At 29.1% G+C, this 12,491-nt stretch overlaps 1 protein-coding gene across 2 annotated transcripts in view; it reads left to right on the top strand.

Annotated features, from left to right (window-relative positions):
- Window positions 1–12,491, top strand: part of LOC140434624 (uncharacterized) — a 137,791-nt gene that overhangs the window by 114,225 nt on the left and 11,075 nt on the right. For both annotated transcript variants that reach the window (XM_072523018.1, XM_072523019.1), the window contains exons 2-4: window positions 2,008–2,317; window positions 4,002–4,128; window positions 10,247–10,393. In XM_072523018.1, coding sequence (XP_072379119.1) covers window positions 2,011–2,317; window positions 4,002–4,128; window positions 10,247–10,393 — 581 coding nt within the window. In that variant the 5' untranslated portion in view covers window positions 2,008–2,010. The remainder of the gene's footprint in view (window positions 1–2,007; window positions 2,318–4,001; window positions 4,129–10,246; window positions 10,394–12,491) is intronic.

Genomic DNA, 12,491 nt, shown 5'->3' with positions numbered 1-12,491 from the left:
GAAATCATTGACTAAAATTTGTATAAAGGGTGAGCTACAAAACAAAATTCCGATTTTCTCAATTTTTTAAATGGATCACCCTGTATCTTTTTTTTTTAAATATTGTATTTATGATACTCTTTCATTTTTATATAGCATTTCCCATATATATATAAAGTTATTATTTTTCGAGATATTTTTAGTGTCAAATTTCGGGAATACATTCAATTTTTGTAAGTAGAAATAAGTATTAGGCATTGAGTGATAATACAAATTTACAAAATTATTGTTATTCAATAACAAACTAACAAAAAATATAAACCATAATAATATGCAATGAATATATCAATAAATGTGATATTATGGAAATATCTTATTTCCTTAATAAAATACAAGATTTCTAAAATTCCCACAAGATATTTTTGTATAATAATATTATACAAAATACTAAGATATACTAAATATCTAATACTAGATAACTAATTTGACTGATATATCTATTAACAACTAACCTACCTTTATAATTAATTTTCATTAACTAAAAAAGATAACTTTCCCTTGCTTTTCTTAGATACATCTCAATAAGATATAATAATGCATGAACAATAGAATATAATTAAATATAAATCAAAATAATATTTCCCTATACTGGGATTTAATTTCATTCGTTTTCTACCAATGAACCTTAACGACATAAAGATTCATAAGAACTACTGAATTTGTCAGCGCTTGCGTTCTGGCTAAAACAGAACCTCACTTTTAAACTTTCTAAAAATCAAAAATTTAGTTATTGCCGACAATTCAAAGAATTACCTCCTTTTAAATGTAGTTACATTGGGTTTTTCGATTAACCTTGGGTATACCTTTGCGTGTTAAGTTCAAAGCTACCATACATTTCAAACCATAAAAAAAACTTTTTTTTGTACATAGTAACAAAAAACACCACTATGTTACTAGCAAAGTTTTTTAATATTCTAGCTCTACAATTCTAAGTAACGGTAAGATCAATAATGTTTTAATAGATAATATATGGTAGCTAATTATAATTTATTCTCTTTCAGCCCTGAAGAAGCCAAATTAATTCTCTTTGGCAAAAACGTTCGGCGAAACAATTGATACTCATTAGTCTTTCTTGCAGATTTCCCCAATATTTAAGAGTTTACTATTTAACTTATCTGCAAAGATTAAATTTCTTTTCTATATATATATATATACATATATATATATATATATATATATATATATATATATATATATATATATATACATATATGGCTTTGGCTTCAGTTGTTTTCCGGGTTTGACTCCGCGTTAAATAGTTTTGGCTTTTAGAAAAACCATTGTTTTGGCGACGTTTCGGCAAGGTCACACTTGTCATTATCAAGTCAGATTAGTTCTGCTTCTTCTTGATGTTCCAGGCGAACTGAACTGAGTTCTGGAAAATTCTCAAAATACAAAACATTAAATTAAACAACTTTGGTTTTTTGATACTTGGTAAAAAATTCTTCTAATCATTTAATTTTATCTGACTCATTCATATATATATATATATATATATATATATATATATATATATATATATATATATATATATATATATATATATATATATATATATATTATATATTTTAAAGTAGATGACTTGAAAATGCTATTGTCAATATTTTTGAGTTGCATTCCTAGGACGACGGTTTTGAAAGATAGTATTCAATTACATGAAATCAACTTTAACTTCAGAAGAACACCCCTCAGAAAAATCATAGTACGTAATTTGTTTTTAAAAAGATCAGCACATGCTTTTATTTTTCACTCTGAATCTGTTTTTTCTAAAGTAATGTAGGTATCGCCTTGCCATCACTTCTGGAGTATTCCTACAATTATTTTGGTTTCTCTATGACGTCAAATCAACAATCTATGTGTTCACTTCTCGACAGTTTAATATTTCTGATTTTAAAAATATTTAAAACTTTTTATATTTCACATCGCAATAATAATAACATATTTTTAAATCTCAAATCTTATTTTCAGAAAATGTGGCGAACACTTTTACCGACTTTGATTCCAATGCTGGTGAATGCCAAAATGGATTGTTCAAAAACTGAGTATGATAGATGCATACGAATAGCGGATCCTTTGGTTAAAGAAGCCCATTTAGTTTTCCCGGATAATCTAAATGACATAGATTTAGTTTGCAATACGTGGAATCAGTTTGTAGATTGTTTAAAAGAATATACAGATGAATGTTTCACAGACCAACAGAGAAGACAGTTCAATAGGGCTGTGGAGAGTCCAATTGAGAGCGTACATGAAATGTGTACTCAACCTACTTATCAGAAAGGTAAGTAATTTAGTATTTGCTTATTTAATATGTTTAAAATATGTTGTTTAAGGAAACTTTTACATTCTGAATTGGAAAAAAGACAATTTTTAAATATTAAACAAAAAAAAAACTGTTATATTTATGGTCATAATTTTTTCTATTTATTGTTAAGAAGGACTTGAATTTTTTTTTAACACTTAGTTGTTTTTTACTGCCACTGCACCTTTTTGTCCCGGTTTAACTTTTTTTTTTAAATTCCAACGGAATTTTATGAGACTCATGAAACTTAAAACTCATTTTATAGAAAGTTTGAAAAAACGCTTTTTTTTTGGAGTGACCCCGGGGGTTTACCCCGATTCTAATAAGGTGGAGTGTTTTCTCTTCACTTTTTTAGGGTTTAGGGTTTTAGAGGTTTATTTAGTAGTCGTATATATAAAGTATAAAAAAAATTCGCTTTACTGAGATTGGTCTGGAAGATTTTGAGAAAAACGTCTTCCAGTTTTGAAGAATGTGATTTTGAGAAAAAAGGCTTTAACGTATTTATTCTGTAATTTTATGGAATAGAATAGCCATATTTATTTTGTTCCTTTAATCAGCAATTCCTGATGCATACTGGCTGCCCTCACTGTTTAGTGAAAGCTGAAAATGGTTAGTTGGCTTGAGCAATATGAGCTGCGTCGATATTTTCTGACCAAGTCGTTGCAATTTCTCCAATTTACCCCAATTTTTATTTTTATCAAACTTTTTTGAGGAATTGAGTAATTCAGAATTGTTTTCTGTAGTAAACTGATTACCTTTTTTTTACCTTGATTACCTGAATTTTCTTTTCATATTATGCTTATTACAATGCTTCCCCTTACTTCAACCGCCTTTTAACTCTTCAGCGGTGACGTACGGTCCACAGTTTCGACTATGAAGTGAATCGTCTTCTACTGCGGTAAATTTCAACAAAGCGCTTTGTGTATGTAACTACATGTACCGAATAAAGTCCTTGTTTATTAAAAAGGTGAGATTTTTATTTCTTTTATCTACGATTAATGTAATATTTGTTAATTATTTTTTAATAAAAATTATAATAGTAATCACTAGCGGACCAACTCGACATCGAGTTTTTTAAGTGAAATTTTTATTTTCTAACCAAACCGGAAGTCGACCTCAAAACCGGAATGCAATTTTTAGTTCATCAAATGTCATGGATATCAATTAGCAGTTATGCATGCTGATCACGAATCCGGTGTCAGATATGTTCTATCTTGACGTTTTATGCGCGTTTCGGGTCACTTCCGGTGTCGGATCGCAACCGGAAGTACATATTTAGATTCGTCTCGACGAGACCTTTCGATCCATATATACATTGTGGGGTCTAAAACTTAAAAAGTAAATTTTAACTTCTGGTCATCTCAAAACCGGAAGTGAATTTTTGTACCAAAAGTATATCTTGACAATCTCATACGTAATACTAATAATATTCCGAAAAAATATTTTAATTATCTAATATGGTTTTTGAGTAAATTGGTGGACAAGAAAAGGGCTTAGTGTTTTAGTATATAAGATTATTTTCTATTAGAAGTTGATCCCATTTACATGCTGTTTTCCTTTTATTATATTATTAGCTAGTCATTGATAAATTATGCATGAATAAAGTATAATTTCTATTCAAACGTAATGACATCAAAACTAAAATTAAAATTATTTCTTTCAGAATATCTTCGATACGCTCCCTGTATCAAAAACACCGTTGTTCAAAGGCTACATTGTGGACCACAATATAGTCTTCTTGTAGATCAGGTAGAACAAGGAGATATAATTTCTAAGTCAACGCTGTGCTGGTAAGTACCACAACAAGGAATACTTATACCTTTTTGATTTATGTTTATTTTTTTTCTTTTCCTAATTGTTTAACGAACATTTCATGCTATTTTTTAATTTTCCATAGGATGCATGGAATAAACTATTTTTAGTACTTTTGCGAGAAACATTATTTATCAATAATACCCGTTTTTGGATACCAATATAATATAACTGGTTGTCTACGATATAAGTTGCTTTTGCTGGGTAAGAATTATAAAAAAAAAACAAAAACATCACAGACGACTAAAAAATATGAATAATTTTTTGCTTTATTAGGTTATGTTTTTATCGTATATTATATATATATATATATATATATATATATATATATATATATATATATATATATATATTAATGTGATATTAAAAGTCTGAGGTGCGCCAAGCAATTAATTAGCTAATTAATTAATTAATTCAATTTATTTAAATGATGCAATTATGATTCTATCACACTATTTAATTTTCTTATCTCAGGGTTATACTCGTGCCTCAATATCTATGCTTTACATATGATAGGTAAGGTCCAAAGAATACCGGAATAATAAAAAAATATATGATACAACATTATAAATTGAAATAAAATTCACACTCAAATATCTTCAATAAAAAATATCTCATATAATGATTATTAAAATTTTGTTTTACGTACGTGAACCTTCTAAAATTAATGGTATATACAATATAAATTAAAATTTCAAATCAAAATTGTTGTTCTAAATCTCCTGACCAAAATATTCCTATCTTTTCTAAAGCAATTGTTAAAAAAATGTGTTGTTAATAAAGAAAAACTGACGAATGGTAAAACTCTCTGATGTCTCTGATGATAAGTTGTCCAAATCCTTGTTCCTTGTAGCCTACACTATCTATTCTTAGCAGTCCCCTAGGTAATCAGCAACCTTACAACAAATTATTGCGAGCCTATCGTCTTTAATGATCTCCTTCAAATGCACGTATCGTTCAAATGATGCTAGCCTCTTCTCCTCTCGATCAACTGAATCTCTCGTTCCGGCCTGAACAGTGACTCTTGGAATATAAGTAGGAAAATATACCTTACAATATTTTACTGGATCAGCTTCCGTCAGATACACTTACTCCAAAAAACTCACAAACATTCACTTCTACTGCTTACTACCTCTGGAGAACCACCAGAGAACAACGACTGTTCGCCTTGAACCCTTGGAAAAACAACTGATTATCTTTTTTCCCTCAAAAATCTAGCTAAACTCTCATTCCTACATACCTATCCCACTTTTTTCAATCTCCTCCAATCAAAGTTTGTCACACTTATCCCCATCTACCATTTAGATAACAAACAACAATTTTACCTACAATTATAAATTTCCTAAAAACTATTAACATGCTAATCGATTTCTACAAATTCTTAAGAACTAACGAAGAATTAAATTTTCTAAATATTTCTATTCTATTGTCTTATTCACTATATATCGACGTACAAGTCTATTTTGAAAACCCGCTCGCATTGTTCACGATTTCACTAAGTTCACTTACGTCACTCGAATATATTTTACAAAGAAAATAATTTATGTATATCTTTAAATTTTGTTTACTACAGGTAATCCAGGATAATGGACTTTCATTTCTTCGAAATATCTTTTATAGTTTATTAGTTGAATTATTTGAATTATTATATTTTGTACTTTGAAATATATTAAAAACAAACCAATATTATTTTCAATTTTACATAGCATAACAATATATATTATATATATATATATATATATATATATATATATATATATATATATATATATATATATATATATATATATATATATATATATATATATATATATATATATATATATATATTGGAATGAACTTTACACATTGCAGTTTTAGATTTAAAAAATAATGATAATAACAATAATAAATAAGAAAACACAAACATAGAACATAGAACTATTGTTTTTATTATTATTATATATATATATATATATATATATATATATATATATATATATATATATATATATATATATATATATATATAATATCGGTAACATATCGGTACTTCAATATATTAAAATAATTTAATAAATTATTACTGCCACCTGCTAAGGTATCAACCAAGTTCCGGTGTATCTGCATAATATGCATTTCGTCTGCATTGTTGCCAACCATACGTTGCTTACTTTTGATAGACCTGTCAACGTCAGACTATATATTAAATTAATAATAAAATATAAATAAACATGATTTGATAGCAAATTTCATTATTATATAAACTAAATGGGATGTTTAAAAATAACTAACTTTAAAAAATTAATACAACGCCAATATAAATAGTTGTGACGTTGACACGATCTATTTCGTGTCGTGACGAACTGTTTTGTATCGTGACGATCCGCTTTGCATTTTACTCTAGAGAAAAATTAACATAACGCCAGTAAAAACCTTCTCTTCAATAATTTAAAAATGATACCTAATTCACTTTGAACCAACAATAAGCAGTTAAGTATTGACTTTATTTTCAAGTTAGGTATGTACCGATTTTATTTTTACCAAATAAAACTGTCAGGGATTAGTATACTTATAAGAAAATGTTAAAATTTTTTGCATAGTACCAACAACTAAAAGTAGATATATAATATTTTATATCAGTTAAAAAAAATTAATAATTTAAACGAAAAATTCCCCCATATTTAGTGTGTTCCATACAAAAAAAAACATAAGTTGGTATCATATTTTTGTAGTGAGACCCCCTAAAATAATTTTTTGTGCGCCACTGAACTCTTCTATAATATATCTATAAAAAGTTCTTATAGAGTTTTTAATTTTTTTTTAATAAAGAAGATATATAACACTGTCGTTTTCGATATTTTTCAATTATCGCCCTATATCTCTCTAATTTTGGGAGCTATTGATGATTTAATTGGACAATCGTTACTTAAACGAAAAAAAAAAGAACTCATGACATCTTGACTACTTTTTTTTATCTCCTCTAGTTTTTGGTATATCCTGCAAAACATACCAATTTGGGACACCCTGTATACGTATTATCAACTATAGTCTTCTGTCTTTATGTCCTATTATTTTTACATCGTATATAATAACTCCTTTTTGGTGGTCAGTTGAGCTTATATTTAAAAAATAACTATATTTAAATTTAATCTAAATTTAGAACGTACACTATTATTTAAAGCTATAGGTTACGACAGAAAGCGCCTACTAAAGTTAAATCGTTAATATATTTTCTAGATGGCATTTAGATAATGAAGGTCTTAAAGCGAACCAAGATATCTCAAACACACATTGTTCCGTGCAAATAGGTATAATAAATTATTATGTGCTGTTTCGGGTCAGATTGATGATTGTAGTGTAGTGTAATGCTGCAAAAAGCGCCACATATATATATATATTATATATATATATATATATATATATATATATATATATATATATATATATATATATATATATTTATATATATATATATATATTTATATATATATATATATATATATATATATATATATATATATATATATATATATATAAATCTCTGTCGGTCATTGCATTTTCGACAGCTTCTCTCCATTACCTTCTTGGTCTAACTCCTTTTCTTCTAGTGGGTGTTGTCTATTTTTAATCTTTTTTGGACATCTATTTACATAAATTCCTTGCAGGTGTTCATACCAGTTTAGTCTTTTTAGACTTCGATAGTATCTATTATTTAGGTCAATTTCTATTTCTCTCCTAATGTCTACGATTCTCAGCCTATCAAGTCTAGTATGCCGGCAACATCGTCTCCAATCCAATACTTTCTATTATTGTTTTATAAATTCTTTTTTTATTTTCTTTTATAATTTTCTTATTCCGTATAGTCCGTGTAGCTGTCTAGTGGCTGAACTTGCTTGGCCAATCCTAGAATTTGTTTCTTCATTATTCCCTGCTTTTTATGTTATTTGGACTCTCAAGTATTTTAAGGTTTTAGTTGATTTTATAGTTTCCATTTCAATTTGTATGCTTTCTGTTTTTTTCCCGTAACTAAATACTCGATTTTTTATATTAATTGTAAGGCCCTACTTGGTGTACTCCACCAATTTTTTAGGCATATAGTCTATATAACTCTCGTCTTTACATAGATGTATTCTAGTCAACAGCTAAATTGGTCCTCAGCAAAATGTATCGTGTACAATCTCTCGTCTTTGATTGGAATGCTGATATTACAGCATTTTCTTCTCCACACTGAAAGCGCCTCATTCAGATATATTTTAAAGAGTGTAAGTGCTAGGCAGTAGCATTGCTTTAGACCCTTACTAATAGGAATTTCTCTAGTTAATTTGTTTCCAGTTTTAATGTTTACCGTTATATTTTTGTAAAGCTGTTTTACTGCGTTAATATATTTTTTTACTTATTCCTTGTTTTTCCATTGCTACCCAGAGCATTGAAAGCGGTACACTATCGTATGCCTTTGTCAGATCTATAAAGACTGCATAAGTTGAAAGATTGTGAGCTAATCTTTTCTCAGTAACCTGCTTTAGAAAAAATATGCTGGTTATACACGATCTGTCTGCATGAACGCCATTTTGTTCTTCTACATTTGTCATCTCTATTTTTATTTTATTTTTTATTATTTTTCCTTGAGAGTGAATTTATGACACTTAACCTTGTAGTTTGAACAATTCTTTTTATCTCCTTTTGTGTAGATATTGTTAATATATGCTTTTGTCCGCTCCAGAGGTAAGTCATGTCCTTTATAGAATAAGGTGGAAACATACGCCAATAATTCCGGCCATACTTGTGCGCTGTGTTTTAATAATTCGTTCGCTATACATTGTGGTCCGCATGCTTTTTGATTTTTTAGATTTCATATTTCATTTTCGATTTCCTGTACTGTTATTTCATCGTCTTCATCGTATTCCACTTCATATGTTGTTGTAATGGTGTTCGTAAATTGCGGTCTTGTATCAGTCACAATTTGTGAGTATTGTTCGATCCAAGATCTTCTTTCTATTAAATCTATTCTAATTACTTCTTTCCTGTTTGTTTTCAGGGTTTTTACAGTTTTCCATGCTTCTCTTGATCGTGTTGACCTTATATATTTGTTGAGCTCTTCGATTATGTATATATATATATATATATATATATATATATATATATATATATATATATATATATATATATATATATATATAGATGTTTTAATTTCTTTTTTATTTTCTTCTTAACGTATTCTAATCATCATTATTATTTTTTCCAGCATATCTGTTTTGTTTCTCTCCTTAACTACAGTAACAATTTTTTCATCATCAGAGACTTCTTCCACCAATTTGCTTTCTTTGTTGTCCCCTTTCCTTTTCTGCATTTTGTTGTGTTTTCTTGTGACCGACATATTTATCAATAATCAACAATAATTTCTTTTGTAAAAGAAACCACAGCAAACCTTTTAAACCGATACATTTTTTCCGAATTGTTATAGGTATCAAACAAATTGTAAAATTATTAAATCCCTTAAAATAATTTTAAATATGTTTGAAAAATTCACAAAAAATCAAGTGATGTAATATGTTTGCCCGCCACGTTCGGACCATAGTTATTATACTATTGAACTTTGAGTAATTAAAAAAAACAATTAGTGATTTTATTCAAGTTCAGTAAATTCATAAAACAAAACGTTAATTGATTTAATTAGTATTCTTTTCCAATATATCTCAAAATTTTTAATTACAGACACCAAATTTTAATTCACTTGTTTAAATGTTATAATTTTCTTAGGGTTCTTAAATACATTTACCTTGTAATAGTGTTAAAATAGGCAGCAGGCGTAAAAGAAAATAAAAGAAATGTCAAATATATTACATAATTAAATGATTTGCAAACATGTTTATTGCACATATAAAACATAATACTAAATGCGTATATCTCTATACCCTATTCTGACAATTTAGAAACTGCGCATTAAAATAGTCATTATCTGTATTCATGTTAATATCAGCTTAGCAACTATTAAATCTTTTTTAAAATAAACAAACTTTCTAAAATAAATTAATTTTTGATAAACAATTTGTAAAGATTTTTTCATTTTTTTTTATGTAACTTATCAATTTTCATAGTTTTATTGTAATTTTTCAGTTCTCATGACAGATTTAAACAATGCGTACAAAGAGAAACGAGAAGACTATGCGATCGAGGTGTTGCCGATGGCCCCGCTACTAGATTTGCAACCCAGATTATAGATAAAGCTTTAAGATTTTTACAAGAACAGTGTATTAACTATATGTAAGTATCTAAGGTATTAATTCAATATTTAAATTTATAATATGATTTAGCAGTATGGTTATTTCTTCTTATTATCTTACGTGTTTTAAGAAAGTACATTCTGGTCCGTAGATACAATCAGTTTTAGTAAATCTTTAAAATCGTTAATTCATTGCATTAGAGCAGCGCTTCCCAAAGTTTTTTGGTCAAGGAGCACTATTCAGGACAGAAATTCTGTAGGGAGCGCTTACCATAGTGCACGTGAAACCTACATAGGTGGGATATTAGTTGGGGTGGGGGATGGGGAGGGATATTAACCATTACCACTTTATTCAATTTTTGTTTTAATCTTAAACATAAGAAAGAAACTTAATTACATATAACGAAAAACAAAAATTAAATGAACACAAAGATCCTATTTCTAAAATCTTAAAAAACGTAATGTTTTCATTTTAATGTGAAGAATGAGGCTGCCTTGATTTGCACAGGTTAGTAGTATCCGGTTGAATTTGGGATAAATGCAATCGAATGTCAGGTTCCGTATTGTCAGGATCTATATTTTGTTTTAGTGGCCACATAGGTAGAGAATGCTGCTTTACATATGTATAGTTGCAAAAGGGAGAAGAATAATTTTTGCTTTACTTGACAAAATTTTAAATTCGTCTTTGAGTTGAAACCAAAAATCTACTAGCAATTTACTTTCAAAATGTTTTTTATCGCAGAATTTGATGTCAAATCTATCAGGTATTCATACTGCTGAGATGTTAAGGAAACTGTTTTTTTTTAGCATTGCAAGGTATGGACCTGCAACCCAGAAGTTTTCTTTAATTTTGTCGAGGAATTCCCCAAGAAAATAATTATGGAAGTTTTCAAGTAAATTTAGCAGATGGAGTGTAGAAATCGTTAAAGACAGCTTCAGGTATATCCGATTCCAGTTCTTCTCTAAATTCTGTGATTATTGGAAAGCTATTCAGATTTTTATTTTTCACTGATTCTGCCCAAAAAATTAATTTCTTCCTATACGCCTGTATTTAATCATTATCGTTAAAGACAGTTATTTCTTTCCCTGAACTAACTTCATTGACCTTGTTAAAAATACCTGCTAAATATGCCAATTTAATTAACCAATGCTCGTTACACAATCGCTCATCCAAGGCAAAATTGCTGTCAATTAGAAAGGTTCTAACTTCTGCTCTCATTTCAAAGAGCCTAGCAAAACATTTACCGCAAGAAAGCCACCTTACTTCCATATAAAGAAATATATACGAATGTGTACTGCCCATGTCATCGCACATCACTCTAAGCAGCCTTGTATTCAGTAGTCGTGATTTGATAAAATTTATTATCTTCACGGTTTCGTCCAAGACCACTTTTAACGAAGGCGGTATTTTTTTCACAGCGAGACTATGGCGGCGGAGAATACTGTGGCTACTGCTGCATTCCTTGGTTTTTTTCTTTATTCTTGAAATGACGCCCGACGTTCTTCCAGTCATCGCCTTCGCGCCGTCTGTGCACACATCGACGCAGTTATCCGAAGAAATGCTTTTCTCCGTGAAAAATCTTTCTATTAACTTGAAAATTTCGGCACCAGTTGTGTTAGTTGTCAATGGTTTAGAAACAAGTAGATCCTCTTGAAAATACTCCAAGTGCTGGTACCGCACAAATGCTATTAAAATTGCCAACCCAGCTACATCTGTTGACTCATGTAGCTATACTGAAGCTCTGCATCCTCTGCAAAGTCTCCGATGCGGCGCGGGATTGTATTATTTGACAAAGGTAACGTGCTTACTAGTTACTTGGCTTTATCGTCCAACATACATTCAATTATGTCCTTGACGCACGGATTAATGAGGTTTTTCGCGATGGTGTCAAGCTTCACCTGCTTGAGCAACGCGGTAACTGATTAAGTAGGACGCCATCAAAGCATTTTCGTTAACTGTTTTTGAATGGTAGGTTATAGTTTTTTGAGCCTGTGTCAGTTCGGTGTGCTTGCTTCTAAAGAAATCAGGGGGCTTTCCATTACATTCTGGATGCACCTCTTTAAAATGACGACGCATTTTAGCTGGAAACATTGAAATGTTTGGCAACACGTAAGTTACGCACTGTGGTTTGTTGTCAC

Source organism: Diabrotica undecimpunctata, chromosome 2 (genome assembly GCF_040954645.1).
Source record: "Diabrotica undecimpunctata isolate CICGRU chromosome 2, icDiaUnde3, whole genome shotgun sequence".
In the NCBI taxonomy this organism is placed as follows: Eukaryota; Metazoa; Arthropoda; class Insecta; order Coleoptera; family Chrysomelidae; genus Diabrotica; species Diabrotica undecimpunctata.
This window is presented reverse-complemented; position numbering and strand designations above follow the sequence as displayed.